The 14,898-nt window shown below is 47.0% G+C and overlaps 5 protein-coding genes across 5 annotated transcripts; 2 read left to right on the top strand and 3 right to left on the bottom strand.

Moving 5' to 3' along the window:
- Window positions 1-423: 423 nt before the first annotated feature.
- Window positions 424-2,260, top strand: BO80DRAFT_405226 (uncharacterized protein). The gene is made up of 4 exons (XM_025717707.1): window positions 424-948; window positions 1,026-1,243; window positions 1,294-1,600; window positions 1,670-2,260. Exons 1-4 carry the CDS (start codon window positions 789-791, stop codon window positions 2,116-2,118), a joined length of 1,134 nt encoding a protein of 377 aa, XP_025576363.1. The 5' UTR covers window positions 424-788; the 3' UTR covers window positions 2,119-2,260.
- On the bottom strand, window positions 2,195-5,080 carry BO80DRAFT_501534 (putative NADH-ubiquinone oxidoreductase, subunit G; the record flags this gene model as incomplete). Its single annotated transcript, XM_025724288.1, has 7 exons — window positions 2,195-2,631; window positions 2,689-4,570; window positions 4,627-4,649; window positions 4,702-4,716; window positions 4,775-4,826; window positions 4,882-4,905; window positions 4,966-5,080. 7 exons carry the CDS (start codon window positions 5,078-5,080, stop codon window positions 2,529-2,531), a joined length of 2,214 nt encoding a protein of 737 aa, XP_025576362.1. The 3' UTR covers window positions 2,195-2,528.
- Window positions 5,081-5,942: 862 nt separating this feature from the next.
- Window positions 5,943-8,166, bottom strand: BO80DRAFT_464139 (putative ER to Golgi transport protein (Sly41)). Its single transcript, XM_025722635.1, has 3 exons — window positions 7,880-8,166; window positions 7,399-7,831; window positions 5,943-7,341 (listed from the first exon to the last, which is right to left on the bottom strand). Exons 2-3 carry the CDS (start codon window positions 7,792-7,794, stop codon window positions 6,082-6,084), a joined length of 1,656 nt encoding a protein of 551 aa, XP_025576361.1. The 5' UTR covers window positions 7,795-7,831; window positions 7,880-8,166; the 3' UTR covers window positions 5,943-6,081.
- Window positions 8,167-10,122: 1,956 nt separating this feature from the next.
- On the top strand, window positions 10,123-13,467 carry BO80DRAFT_464138 (Pumilio-family RNA binding repeat-containing protein; the record flags this gene model as incomplete). The annotated part of the gene is made up of 8 exons (XM_025722634.1): window positions 10,123-10,239; window positions 10,311-10,421; window positions 10,472-11,620; window positions 11,673-12,299; window positions 12,470-12,749; window positions 12,810-12,900; window positions 12,954-13,267; window positions 13,332-13,467. 7 exons carry the CDS (start codon window positions 10,123-10,125, stop codon window positions 13,168-13,170), a joined length of 2,592 nt encoding a protein of 863 aa, XP_025576360.1. The 3' UTR covers window positions 13,171-13,267; window positions 13,332-13,467.
- A 393-nt stretch (window positions 13,468-13,860) lies between these two features.
- Window positions 13,861-14,742, bottom strand: BO80DRAFT_405215 (DUF5572 domain-containing protein; the record flags this gene model as incomplete). The annotated part of the gene is made up of 2 exons (XM_025717706.1): window positions 14,322-14,742; window positions 13,861-14,212 (listed from the first exon to the last, which is right to left on the bottom strand). The coding sequence occupies exons 1-2, from the start codon at window positions 14,507-14,509 to the stop codon at window positions 13,861-13,863; spliced, it is 540 nt and encodes a 179-aa protein (XP_025576359.1). The 5' UTR covers window positions 14,510-14,742.
- Between the last annotated feature and the right edge of the window lie 156 nt (window positions 14,743-14,898).

Genomic DNA, 14,898 nt, shown 5'->3' with positions numbered 1-14,898 from the left:
AGGAGGAGGAGGAGGAGGAGGAGGAGGAGGAGGAGGAGGGAAGGAACGCAACCAGCGAGGTATGGAAGGGGAAGAAGGCAAGCACGATGGATGCGATTGCACCCGACGGTGGTCAGCCACCAACAACCACGCAGCTAGATATTGCACCGCTGTACGGAGTCTGGAGTATGACGGCAATCACATACGAAGGTCGCAAGTCCCAGGTATTACGGCTACAGATCACCCAGGATGGATTTGAGTTGCTCGTTCGCTGTCCATTGGACTATTTTAACTGCGTCGAGCTCGTCTCGTCCTTACGTAATACCTACTAGTAACTAGTATCTATCGAGTCACTACCCACTCTCGGCTCTCGCTAGTGACCTATTTAGAATAGTTCTGTGGTTAGCAGCGTGTACGTAGTTCATAGGCAGTTGCTTGTTGCCGGGACACTCAACCATGATGATCCACACAGCCAGCAGATCGCAGCAGCCGAACATGGCAGGTACCATGGATGCACCGAGTCCTTGTACTTTGTATTGCTTCACACCACTGCAGGTACATGCTTCAGCACAGAATCGGCCCCTTGTCAGTGAAGTATTGAATAGCATTATTGCAACCCTGTACGAGGCACGAGGGCTCGAATCCAAACAGATCTCAGCCCCGAAGCTTAGGCAACGGTTTCACGCAGGCAACACTCCACCCTTCCCTAGGCAGGTCACTACTTCGTCATGCTATCTTAAGTAGGACGTTAAACTTCCGTTTCTTATTCATTGAAGTGCTGGTACAATCACCTCAATTCTCATAGCACAATGTCTAGCGCTGGGCTCAGTCCACTTCCTCGAATTCTACGCGTACCCAGGTCCGATGAACCTGACAGACTTGTGCTGCTCCATGTCTCGCCCCCTGGTCCAGCTCCACTGGACTTTAACCTTGCTGCGACCGAAGGAGAAATTGCATACAATGGGGTCGGTATGGAGCGCCCCTGATGCCGTTCCTACGTTTGTCTTTGTTAAAGTTGCATCGGGTACTGAGTCGGCCAAAAACAGTGCGACAGGCTCAGCTGCAGACTTACCGTTCCAAGAATTACCAGGGAACCCATGAAGACTGGACTCAAATCATGTTGTATGCCTTGGGACAGCTAGAAACCTCTACCAATGGGTCGGAGTTGCTATCTGGGGTTGAGCTATCGGCTAGCATCGCTAGACGGGGTAGCGAAGGTAATGAGTTGATCATGGTTATTCGCAGAAGGATTAATACCATAACAGTGAATCCAACCGCCCATGAGCACAGGGATCTGCTGCTGATCGTTTACAGCAAAGGCTCGGTTCTATAGTTTTGAGAGAGGATGACGAGCAAGCCATCCAGCTCTTCGACTGGTCCGCTGTAGCCGTCACAAGGGCCGACTTCCTTGAGCAGCGGCTGTCAACATTGCAGCAACACTACCATACAGCTGAGAACACAATCAACCAGCTAAACAGCCAAATTGAGGAGTTGATTAGTTCTAAGATCCGTCATGAAGACCAGCTAATGATAGCCTTCGCGCAAGTGTTAAACCAGAAGAAGCTTAAAATTCGCAATCAAGAACGCCTGCTAGCTTCGGCGAAGGTTGATATGGATGAGGGTAAGGTCCTATCGGTTGAGATAGAGGAAACAAAAACACGGCGGCTGACCCGAGCAATGATATATATAGTTGGCAATGATCGGGCGGCATCATCGAGTATTGATGAAACCATCAGGGATACTAGGCGTGTGAAACGTGGTATCTCGAGAATAAGCGATGGATTTGGAAGCGGCGACGGCTTTGAAAGATTGGGAGTTCGGACCAAGCATCGCCCTAGCTTCTTAGCAACAGATACGGATGATGAGCCAATTTCCACTCCACAGCCGTTGGAGGAAGAAGATGATACAACTGATGAGGATATGTCCGCGTCATCCAATGTTGAGTGGAGAGAAAGAGGAGAGCATACTCCGATAAAAGCCCACAATAGCCCTAGGACGCAGAGACGGTCTCCTCCTCCACGAAGAGAGCTCCCATTTACCAGGTCGTCAGAATCAAGAAACGACACCGTACGGAAGCTACAGCATCAACAGGACAGTATTGGAGAAAGCGCAGGAGAGACAGACGATGATGAGCTGTGATATTACCGTTGTCTAGAAAATGATGTCCCGGGATTCGCTAGAATGCAGCGGGAGAGATTAGTATAGGCATCAATATCTATTTTTGTTCCGAGCTCTCGATAGTCATGCTAGTACCTGTGATAGAGATCAATTGATGCTATTCCCGGAACAAAACCTTTTGGAGTTGTATGACCTCGCCATTGCCCAGAAGCTTATTTTTGACCTTATGTACAAATTCATCACTACTGATGCGTCCCAAGTTATCTCAAAGGCTGATCGTCAGGAACAATGAAGAAAGAGGCGGTAAGATCAATAGCAAGATCAATTACTGGGTTAGGAAAGGAAGAAAGAAAACAATGTTTAGGTGTTACAACGACAACAACGCCTAGAGCAGAAGAAATAAACCGGGAGAGAAAACTAGAATGTTAATCTTAGCCATACAAAGCCTGGGGCGACATCTCTCCGGCAGCCATGAAGTTGGTTTCGGGATTTCCAGTAGCCTTGGCTGCTGAGCAGCGGGCCATGGTGGGTGAGCTATGATACAGTTAGAAACAGATCGACTCCATTCACCAAGGAACTGTTATTACTCACCTTCGAGAAATGGAATCAGTAAAGTAGAAGTCATCGATAACTCCCTTGAAAGGCGTTCCAGTTGGCTGAGTGCCCTTGTTCTGATCAACTAACTGCACCTTGCTCAGGGAGCTCAAGGAGGTGGGCTCTACAACGTCGTATCGGCGCATCACGGGGCTAATCTCTTCCATCCGATCGCGAAGTGCTTCGATGTCATCGTATGGAAGAGGCGTGTTGAGGAACTCGCTAGTGGCACGAATAATCTTCCAGTCATCACGGGCCGCACCAGGCAACGAAGTCGCCGCCCGAGTGACTTGAACACGGCCCTCCGTGTTGATGTAGGTGCCGGATTTCTCAGTGTAGGCTGCGCCAGGCAGGACAACATCAGCAAGCTGGGCACCTCGGTCACCATGATGTCCTTGATAAATAACAAACGCATCACTCGGGACATCGCTCGAAGCGATTTCATCAGCGCCAAGCAGCCAAACCATCTTAGGTGTGGTTTGGGACACTTCGGGAGACGGCGTAGTAAAACCAACTTCATAGGCTGCAGCACGAGATGCCGCGCGCTGGAGAACGTTGTAGCCTTGCCATTCCGGGGTGTTGAAATTGCTTCCATGCCTCTCAACAAAATTGCCAACGGTCTCAAAGATCGCCTTCGCATCTTGATGTTCGGCCGCAGCACTGCCGACAATGATCATTGGCCGTTTAGCCGCAGCAAGCTTTTCTCCAAATTTACCGGAAAGAGCAGATTTGAGAGCAGAGACGTCGGACCCGAGATGCTCAAAATCGAAAGTACTGTCGAATGCCTCACCGACGAGTCCGATCTCAAGGTCAGAGCGCAGGTATTGCTTCCGGATCCGAGCGTTCAGGACAGAGGCTTCATGACGAGGGTTCGTAGCAACTAGAAGAATAGCGTCTGCCTCTTCGATTCCGTACACCTTGGAATTGAAGAGGTAGTTGGAGCGAACATCAACGCCGTGGGCAATAGGCGAGTTGCCGCCCGGTTGGTCCAAAGCGAGATTGTCGGATCCAAGCTTATTAGCCAGGTCTTTCATAGCGACAAGTGACTCTGCATCCACAAGATGCCCCGCAACAGCCTTGAATTCGTTCTCCTTCAGCTGTAATTTCTGGTGAACGGAGGATATCTCGGTCAGAGCTTGCTCCCACGTGGCCGGAACGAACTTTCCTTCCCGGCGAATCAAAGGTGTCGTAAGTCTCTGAGTCTTCAGGCCGTCACACGCAAACCGGGATTTATCGTTGATCCATTCCTCGTTGATATCATCGTTAAGTCTCGGGGTTACACGCATAACTTCCATGCCTCTGGTATCTATCCGAATGTTCGAGCCCAAAGCGTCATGCACATCGATAGATTCAGTGTGCTTCAACTCCCAGGGACGAGCACGGAAAGCGTAAGGTTTCGATGTAAGAGCACCAACTGGGCAGAGATCAATGACATTGCCGGATAGCTCCGAGTCAAGATTCTTCTCCAGGTAAGTCCCAATTTGCATATCATTTCCTCTGCCAGAGGTTCCCAGTTCAGGAGCACCGGCAACATCGTTCATGAATCGAACACAACGAGTGCAGTGGATACACCTGTTCATAGACGTCTTGACTAGCGGTCCGATATTCTTGTCCTCAACCGCGCGCTTGCCACCAACTTCATGGAAACGTCCGCGGTCGGCACCATACCTCATTGATTGGTCCTGCAGATCACATTCACCTCCCTGGTCACAGACTGGACAATCGAGAGGATGATTGGCAAGAAGAAATTCCATAACGCCCTCCCTAGCTTTGTGTACAAGTGGTGAATTTGTCTTGACATTCATACCTGGCTGTACAGGCCAAGCACATGATGCCACGGGTTTAGGAGCCCGTTCAACTTCGACTAGACACATACGGCCTAAACAATGCTTAGTGGGCTTCTTAACTGTTCCATATTGGTAAAAAAAAACGTACAATTGCCTGCAATCAAGAGCTTCCTAGGACCTGGTTAGTACTCAAAACAATGTTATTGGGAAGTCTGTACTATACTCATGATAACAGTATCTATCACCTTCTGTTAGTTTTGCATACATGACAAATATATACATAGCGCTGGGATTACCTTGGAATTGTGGCGCCCGCCTTTTCGCAAGCCTGGATGAGAGCAGAGCCAGCTTCAAGCCATGTAAGCAGGAGACTAGGAAGCCATGGATTGAGAAATGAAATCACCTTCGACTGAAACTTTCTTCCCATCTAATAATTCATATACACAGTTAGAAAAGCTAGGCAAGTTCAGCGAGCATCATAGCCTACCAATTGTGAGTTCGACCTCTGCAGAGCGAGGGATTGTCGTCGCAAATGTCCTGGGGCAGTTGACCTTGGGGACCCGGACGAACCGGGCGGCCGCACGAGACAACTGCGGCCGCATGCTGTGTATAGAAGCAGACGTGGAAGAAAAAAGTATTATTGAGTAGCAGGCGCAATGAATGTAAAGTCAAGTGGCAGGTGGGACTAAGGCTGCGTGGTTCTTGATGAGAGCACTTTGGCTTGGTTCGGATTCTGCCAGCCATGAGCCGGGCGTCACTCGCAAATTGCCGCCTGCGGATTGGCTCGGGCTTTCGGAAATTATGTTAGTCCGCCATACGGTATTTTTCTTTTAATAAGCCTCGGGCATAATTTCCCTCTTTTTTTCTTTTCTCACCATAACTCATTCACGGGCATGATTTATTGTAGGTGGTAGGGCTCTCCATTTCCCTCCCTCCTCTGCAACATGACCCAAGAATAGATGCACTGAGCTGGAGCTCCTTAGGGTTATTCTTAAAGGATTGCCTGATGAGGGTATAGTTCTTTATCGACAGTCGCTACATTTATTGCCTTTCTGCGGGAAAAAAGAATGAACCAACAGGGATACTTGTGCTATATCGTATACAACATTACATCTTCTGTCGCATACCGGACGTGTCTTGGATTACAGCATTATCATTTATATCCTCATTACTGTCTAATTTACTCTTTGAAAACAAGGAGCAACTGGTGCAATCATTGGTTCCTCTGATTTAGAGGCTCAGCCAATTGCTTCAAGTAACGTAAGAAGCCTTCTATTCTATGTATCATAGCAGAGTATATACTGCTTAAGAAGTGTAAATAACTATTTTGCAAACTTTACGGTACTGATGGATATATATGGCAGTCTACTACCCCATGTATAGCTCAACGTTTCATCTCAAGTAGACAAGGATGTCGAGGTGGACAAGACAAGCCTTTTGTAGCAAGTACAGCTTTACCATACTCGATGAATGTGTTTTTCTCTCATAATATCAATACAAGACCACTAGTAGTCATCAGAATATGTTACAGTTAAATCTCAGGAACGAATTGGCAGCGGATATTATAGAATAATGACAATAAGGGCAGCTAAAAAGGATGCTTTTAGGAATCATTCCGCTGCCAGGTTGTCTCTTGCTTCGTGCCAGGGGGTAGCCACACTCTGGAGTTACTGCTTCCTCTTGGACGAACACGACCCTGTTCATCATCTTCCTTTTTGGGATCACCCATATGTGAGGCAGGGCCATCTGAAGGTTGATGAGAGATCTTGCTTGCCAAGGAGGCATAGCCACTTGAGTCCCATGTTTTCCCTGTGGTCCGAACATTAAGTGGGAGGACGGTTTCCTTTGTGCGGAAATGATCAGAATTTGCTCTCTGATCTGCCAGGTCGTCATGGTTATTGCGATCGTAGAGGTAAAGACCAACGAAAGTAAGAGCGATCCCAAATCCTTGCATAGGTGTTGTTGAGCTTCCAAACCAAATGATCGCAACGACAATCACGAAAACCCTTTTCACCAAAGACGCAACGGAGTAAGATACTGGTGAAATCATAGATAAGAGAACAAACGCCAGTATATTCTGTGCGAAGTGCGACACCCCATTGAATACGAATTCAAGGAAGAGTGCGCCATGATCCAGTGATCCAGTGTTTCCTGACAATGAGATAGCGCCATCCTGCAAAAGGTCCGAGATTAAAGGATACCCTTCACATATAAACCAAATAGGCAATGTCAGAATGAAGGCTAATCCCGAACAGTAGTAAAGCAAGTTCAATTTGTCCAGCTTTCTTCTGCCAGACGTATCTGCCTCTGATTCTGAGCGAGACGCTTCGTTAAACAGCTTCTTTGAGAAGATATTCTGAGAGACGAAGACCAAAGCCGCGACTAATGCGCATAGTATGCCGAAGAAGTTCGTCGAAAAGCCTGTAGAACAAGCAAGCATTACACCTAGGGTTAATGGGACGAGAGAAAGATACGTTGCTCTGGCATATCGGATTCTGAAGAAGACACGATACGCCAAAACTGTGAAAAGAGGCGAGAGTCCCTTGATAGTGTGGACGAGTGAAACAGGAATCTGTGAAGTAGCCATGGAGCTAAGTATATGACCAGCTAATTGAAAAATTGCCAATGGCAAAGCTGTCATGACAACATCACGGGACGGGGGACGAATGCCGTTCTTGAGGGCCGGTATGCTATCTTTTAGCCAAGGTAGCGTGGCCGATAAGTAGGATAGTACCAAGCACCAGAATGCTACGAAAGCAAATTGTATGATTGTAAGCGTTATTGGTTTCGGGAGGGCATTTAAAATGGACTTCGATGAGGTATTCGTCAGAGCGGAGGTCGTATACCAAATGAGACAGAGAATCTAACTTGAGGTAAGCAGCGGTCTGGAACACCATATACAAGACACCGATAATCTTACTATCAGCTTGTACGATACCGGCGCTCGGAGAGCCTCAGCCAACTCTTGAGCATTGGCACTAACGCTGCCATTGCGGGTTCTAATTGTGCTAATTGCCTCGCTGATACTTTTTCTTGATTTTCTCTTCGAATTCAAAGCCGGGCAATGATTATGATCTCGGGGAAATTGTACTTGCTTTCGCGGCTCCCAGCGATCTGTTGGCGCATATCTGATCGACGTGTTTGCATGCGCCTCCCTGGACTCGGTCGTTGTTTCATATACTTCATCGATAAAGGGTGGGAATTTGTCTACCGGACTGGTCATTTGTTGTGAGAGGGACGAAGCTGCTGGGACTTGAAGGTCAGGTAGCCGTATAGAAGAACGTCTTCCAGTGCCAGTCACAATTGTTGTGGTCATCTCCTATTTTAATGCTTGCGATGAACTAGAGCGATGACTGGCGCTGTTAGCTGGCTCCAATCATAACAGTGCAATATCAGCTTACCATGAAAGCTGACTCCTTGTGTTGATAGTTAGGTACGGTAGTTGGTCCGTCAAATTCTCGAGTCTTATTAGGCAGCGACGGGATTATTATTGATTCCCTTATTCAGTAAGCCGGGCGCGAGGTTGTCGAGCTTGCGTGATTAGGAATACGTCAAAGTGGGCAGGTGTGGGTAGTAGAACGGTGCTGTAGGTAAACGTTTGCAGTTTTCTAGATGACGAATCCCCACTGACGAATAAACATCAAGCATTGGGAACACGCTGCTCGCCGCGGGATGCAACGGTTACTTAACTTAGAACAGTTACTACTAAGTACTACCGTCTGAGGTCCGTTTGATTTTGGACTAAGATAGGTAAGGTCTGAAATTACCTAAGCAAAAATAGGAGATACACAGTACCTAACCTTCTAGTTGGTAGTTGGGAGCTTCCATGCTCCGTAGTATGTCGAATAAAAGCTTGGGCGTAGGATTACTCAACATTTTTTCGACAAGTATGCAGGAAAAGTCCCCATGCTAACGGTCTATGGTCACTCTTGCAGTGGACTGTATCAATTTAATGAGTAATATCCATTAATATCTATCCAGGTTCTTAAGTCCCGTACCTGTAGAACCTTTGTGGGAGCTCACATGTCCACATACCACCTACTCCAAGATATAAGATCAATTCAGGGTTTTCCTTGCGGAACTTACAGATAAATCTGGACAGATGCAAGATTAGCCATTCGAAATTCCATACGGCCGTAAGTTCAAACACTATTCTGTACCATGATAATGTATATGTCAATCTTGCCTATGTCTTGAAGCTATGTTTATGGCGCCGTGATGGCTGCAAAATGTGGTCTGTGTCTGAAGATATGTTATACCCATATAATTGTGCTTAATTTGGCATACATAGCGGCCTGTCTATATAGACAAGAGACTGTTGTAATCAACCGTACCGGCTGTCTTTTGTCCTCTAAGATCTAATTTCTTTGGTTAGCATGTCCTTATTTTCCTTAGCTAGGACACTGGGTGGACATATGAAAACATACAGTCTCCGTAAAGCGTCTCTGGGGTTGCCTATTACAGCCTATTGCCTTTATGCACAAGTATATCTCGAGGAATATTTTACTCCCGTCCTTATCCCCAACCCCTGACGACAACATGTTTATTGTAGAATACAGAAGCTGCTAAATAAACTGAGATAACAAATGTATTATCTGGAAAACTCAAACCTATTTGCGATAACCATTAGAATTTAAAGAAAGCTATGATCTATCGAGTATGACCCAACTACTATAGCGCCAATCCCGGGCTAATCTCAAGCATGGTAAGGAATTCCAACTACAAGTCGATTAACATGTATCCAAAGATAGTGTGACATTCTTCAGTCCAGATATGATGCTCTAAAACCAGACTAAGCTGACATAGAAAACTATTCCGACAAAACAAATGACACGCAGGTATCGATTGATTGCTTTAGGAACCCCTCTAGTGGTACATCCAGCAAGCAGCAGCAGCTATTGTCTATGTTATATCCAGAGATACTACATTTCCAGTAAAAGCTTCACATGAAATCAGTGGGATTAGCGATGATTCTAGCTATGCATTGGAAGGACTGTGAAACCCACGACATCCTAGCGAGCCAAGATCAGAAATATCAGCATCCTGTATATCAAGTATATATGCGAAGATATCTACTCAGTACTACTTCTCAGTACCCCTCATAGTGGATAATATATGGGTCTCTAGCCTATATCCGTTGTGATTATCTACAGTAAAAAGCCGCCAGTGTCCAACAAAATGGCCTAACAACTACTTGGGACCGTTCATAATTGTTGCTGAGCTCAAAGATGCTATTTCACTTCGCAGCTTCCATGTCTTATCTTCCACCATTCTTAGTTTTTCTTCCTCGATACGTTCCTCATCGTTCTTTCCCAGAATGCGGCTCCTCTAGGCAGCCTTTGTAAAATGGTTGTTTTTGAGATTCTAGAGCTCTGGATTCCTTGCCTCTAGATACTACCATTTATTCTCTGAATTCCCCCGAAGATAATTCGACGTATCTCCCCACTTAAAGTCATCTGTTAGCTATCTGCTTCGTCTTCAGCTTTCCATTACACGTGGAGGATTTGGATTTTGTACATCCCGTTTGTTTTGATACCATCGTGATTTCAACCTTTCCTTGTCGCCTACAGGGTCTCTCTTGTTCATCGACGCTTCCAGGTTGCAACTTTCGAGGCAGTGCTTTTGGCTCACATTTCCAGCAAGAATGTCTTTACTCTCAGATGGCTCCCCTAAGCTTGGGCGCAAGCAATCTGTAGGGAATATCATCGATAGTAGCGGGAGTGCCATAGCACATGCATTACAACTCGAACGCGAAGCGTCAGTAAGTATTGGGTGCAACTTTTGGAGCAGCCTCTGGTGTCCTTGTCTAACAATATTGCCTACCATATCCAGGGCCACAAACATTCGAACGTTTCAAGCAGCCCTCCAGACCGTACAGTATCCTCTAAAGTTGGGAACTACCATGTCTCGGATGGTGATAAACATGACATTCAGTCCAACAAGGTCAGATTGACCCCAACAAAGACTCTAGCGTCGAGTTCTCACAATCCTAGAAGCAGAAGCTAGAGCACTCAAGCCATGTCTCTTCAACTGGGAATTCGGAGATGGAGAAGCTCCTGGCGAAGCTCTCGCCCAAGCCTCAGTTGTCAACCAACAAGCTTCCTGTAGAGCCAGATATCATTACGAGACTATCTGACAAGCAAACCTTGCTCAAGACACAGGATCGCACATTTGTCAACCACAGAATGCTTCTAGGAGACGATGAAGAGTTGAATGAAACCTCGAGTATACTGCCAACTAGGGATGCATACCAGCCCCCTCACCTGATAGATGTTGACAAGTCAGATACTGCACCAATCGATATATCCGAAGTGCTACGCTTGAAGCAAGAATTGCTTGCCGCTAATTCTAAAATTGCCCTTCAGGAACAAGAATTAGCACAGACACGTGTGATCAAACATACGTTAGACCAGGCACTTGGGCCTCCCTCTGAAACAGACTTCAGTGGGCGTGAGATTACAGAACAAACAATAAGCAATCTACAAAGCGCCCTTAACTCATCAAATCCAACATTCAGCCAGTTTCAAGATGGGTGGAATGCCCAGGATGATTCTCAATCAGATATGTCCGATGCACTTTCAGCCGGAGCGTACAATAGGGCTCGGGGATACTGGATTCCTCCGACGCAGCAAGTGTGTAGCACGAGCAGTGCTTCGGCTACAGAAATACCCTATGGCGAACCATTATCTTTGCCTAACAGTAACTCTTTCGGTGGCGACTCGAACAAATTTTGGGGTAACTCAAGTACGAATCCTAGCATACCTGGTCATGACATCTTCCGGTCCCATCGCGTCTTTTCGGGTCCCTCCCATGGGGCTTACACTTTTGATACACGGCTCTCTGAAGGACAGGCCAGGTATCTCCAAGGACCCGGGCTTGGACCACGCCGTTCAGTCACTCAGGCCAGCCGTAATGGATCATGTTTTCCAACACAAAGCCCTGCTTGGAGCACATTTACCACCGGCTCTTCTGACTCACATGGGCCGAGGTCTCCTGCAAGCAGATCAAATAATGCATACCAACAGGTTGGTCTATATCCTATCCCACAATATCATCAACGGCCGGTTGGAACACCTCTATCGCCCACGGCGACTGAGTTCACTGCCCCTAACCCTAATACGGCACCATGGCCAAGTTCTTCGGTAAGCTGAAGCCTGAATACTTTTGTTCAAATACGGGAGCTAATGCTGTTAGGTGGGTGGAAATACCACTCAGACGTACATATCGCCTCTTGAACCAATCAACTACCGTCGTCTCCTTGACAGGAATGTTTCTTGTGACTGGAAATATATAGTTGACAAAATCGTTTGCAATAATGATCAGCAGGCGTCAATCTTCTTGCAACAGAAACTCAAGGTTGGAACAACCGAGCAGAAATTTGACATTATAGAGGCCATAGTGCACCAAGCCTATCCCTTGATGGTCAACCGCTTCGGGAACTTCCTTGTCCAACGTTGCTTCGAGCATGGAACTCCGGAGCAAGTTGTGTCAATTGCTAATGCAATCAAAGGAAACACTCTAAGCCTTAGTATGGATCCGTTTGGTTGCCATGTTATACAAAAAGCTTTTGACTGCGTTCCAGAAGAACACAAGGCAGTCATGGTCCATGAGCTCCTACGCAGAATCCCGGAAACTGTTATTCACCGGTATGCGTGCCATGTCTGGCAGAAGCTTTTCGAACTACGATGGAGCGGTGAGCCACCTCAGATAATGACAAAAGTAAACGAGGCACTGCGAGGAATGTGGCATGAGGTTGCGTTGGGTGAGACAGGAAGCTTGGTAGTTCAGAATATCTTCGAGAACTGCGTTGAGGATGAGAAGGTGATAACATTCCTTATATCAAATTTCGCCGACTCTTCACTGATCTCCTTTCAATGGGCTACGCTCCTTTCCTATCAAGCATCAAATCGCCAAAAGATGCGAAGCTCTCGAGATTTTCCCCCTATGCCCATAGCAAGAGTTGAGAAGACAAATGCTGACAATAAATTTAGCGTCCCGCGATCGAAGAAGTGCTAGCGAAGATCGATGTTCTCGCACATGGCCAGTTTGGAAACTGGTGTATCCAGCATATCTGTGAGCATGGTGCTCCTCAGGATAAGAGTCGTGCAGTAGAGCACATCATTCTTTGGTCAGTGGACTATAGTATGGACCAATTTGCCTCAAAGATTGTAGAGAAGTGTTTGAAGATAGGTGGTTCCGAGTTTCTGGACCGCTATCTTGCTCGAGTCTGCACCGGCCGAACTGACCGTCCAAGGATGCCTTTAATTGACAGTAAGTCTGCGTGTACCTTGACTATCATAGCCAAAGCAATACAACTCTAACATAAACTAGTTGCAGGGGATCAATACGGAAATTACCTAATTCAGTGGATCTTGATGAATGCTGCACCTCACCAGCGTGAGCTGGTTGCTAGCCATATTCGGTACAGTCCTCTTTCTCACCATGAAATTCCTTTCTAACTCAAAATCTCCGAAGTAAACACATGGTGTCTTTGCGAGGTTCTAAATTCGGATCACGTGTGGCTATGCTTTGCTGCAATCCCTCTCATACGACTCGTCCGGGCCCGGGCTCTGGGATGCCAATCGGCCGCTATAACAACTTCAACGACGACAGGTTCCCCATTGCTGGGCAGCACGGGGGGCGTTTCAGCCGTGGGAGCCAATGGAACCCTAGCTACCCTCCATTTCGCTGAAGGGCTTCATGAAAATAACTCGTTTTGAGACTCACCTCGTAGCCATATATGGTTGTTTATTGACAGAAGGTATTGGCTTCAAGTCGTCATTCCTAAGGTGAGAATTAAGTACCCTGTTGACAATCACCGTGGCTCTGAGACATGTTTTGACGTTATCCTAGCTGAGAAGTTGTCACATATCTTTCTTTATACGCGCTATTCTAGGGATCGGGCAGGGTCATATTGCCTTACGCCTCAAGGCATCCTCCCTTCTTATACCCCAGAGAAAGAAAAGAAAAGGGGAAGAATAGAGAGGGATTGGTCGAGGAGCATGCAGGTAGGAATTGAAGTAACGTGGATTCGGAAACTATAATCTTCTATGAAGCTGCTGAACGTTCTATATGAGTCGGGAAGTTACGGGTGAGAATTGCTTATGCAGGTCAGGAGCTTGGTTTACGAAAGCAAACACTTCTAATCGACCTACTTGTCGGGGTTTACATCCTTATCATGAATCAATGTATCATAGCAGTCACTCATTTGCCTTGAGTTGTTATCCTTCGCAACCCTGTGATTTGCGGGAATGATGCTGTTTGCAGACTGACCACAACCATGCCTTATTTTGCAGGAGCCATGAGGCACAGGTTGCGGATTTTCCGGCCGTGAATAGACGTAGCTGAAGGAGTAAGCAGCAGAGCTCCCGACAGCCTGCCTTTAGGTGTCCAGACCTTCACTACCTGTTCCATTCTCCCATGGCTTCCGTCTCTTTGGCCTCTCACTTGGAGTATCATGTCCTGTTAAGACTGTATCTGGGATTTGCTGAATCCCCGGGATCGGTTGACCCGTTGTAATCAGTTCGACTATGTGTGCGAATGATGAGGGGTAAGCAGGCTCCTCGGAGGACTTCGCTATTTTCTCCGTATAGTTGTTTGACGAAGAGCCGGCAGTGCTGGATTGCTGCAAGACTGGCGTGGCCTTTTGATCTACGGAAGCAGCTCCTACTGGCGCCGACTCCAACCAGGCCTTGTACTCTAAGAAACTGAGTGGCGGTGTGAGGTTTTCTTTTCTGAGACCGCAAAAGACATAGAGACAAGAATCAGTACCAGTACTCATGCAGTATGAATAAATGACGGAGTTCGACACTATGAATCACGGGGGGGTCCGTATGTATATACCTTGAGAAATAAAAGCATTTTGCTTGGAGTGTAAGGTCATCGTTGCGATTGATTTCTGCCTCCGACGCAGGCGACTCCGGATGGCCTAGTATGATCGAAAGCCCGACCGCAAACTCCCGATCCGTGCTGAAAGGATATGAGCTTAATCTTTCGAATTGCTCAACCCCCAATGGCAGAGCCGCGGCCATTTGGTGTGCTCGATGTCGAGCGAGGATTAAAGGCTTCACCCGAAGAGCTGAATTGAAGGCTCACGCAGCTCTAGATTATGATGTGGGCCTCTGGAAACAAGTAGTGACCGTTAGTCATTTAAGCCAGAGTGAATGCTCCCAGTTGTAGCGCCTTGCTGTACACTGACTGCCAGGCCTCTTTGTGGTAATACAAATAGGCGAGTTTGTTGCAAAGTCCGGGATGAAGAATAGCCGAGGTCCATCCACTAGTCCGTGACTGCTACTTACATGCTTAGGTGGGGTTGCCGTCGAGAGCAATTGTAATTTATATAGCTTTTTAGGGAGCTGCTGCATGCATTCTGCCAGCCAGATAGGGCTTGTTCCTGTTCTTGAAATGGTAATCACTGTAA

The sequence above is a fragment of the Aspergillus ibericus genome, assembly GCF_003184845.1.
Source record: "Aspergillus ibericus CBS 121593 unplaced genomic scaffold BO80scaffold_15, whole genome shotgun sequence".
Taxonomy (NCBI): Eukaryota; Fungi; Ascomycota; class Eurotiomycetes; order Eurotiales; family Aspergillaceae; genus Aspergillus; species Aspergillus ibericus.
This window is presented reverse-complemented; position numbering and strand designations above follow the sequence as displayed.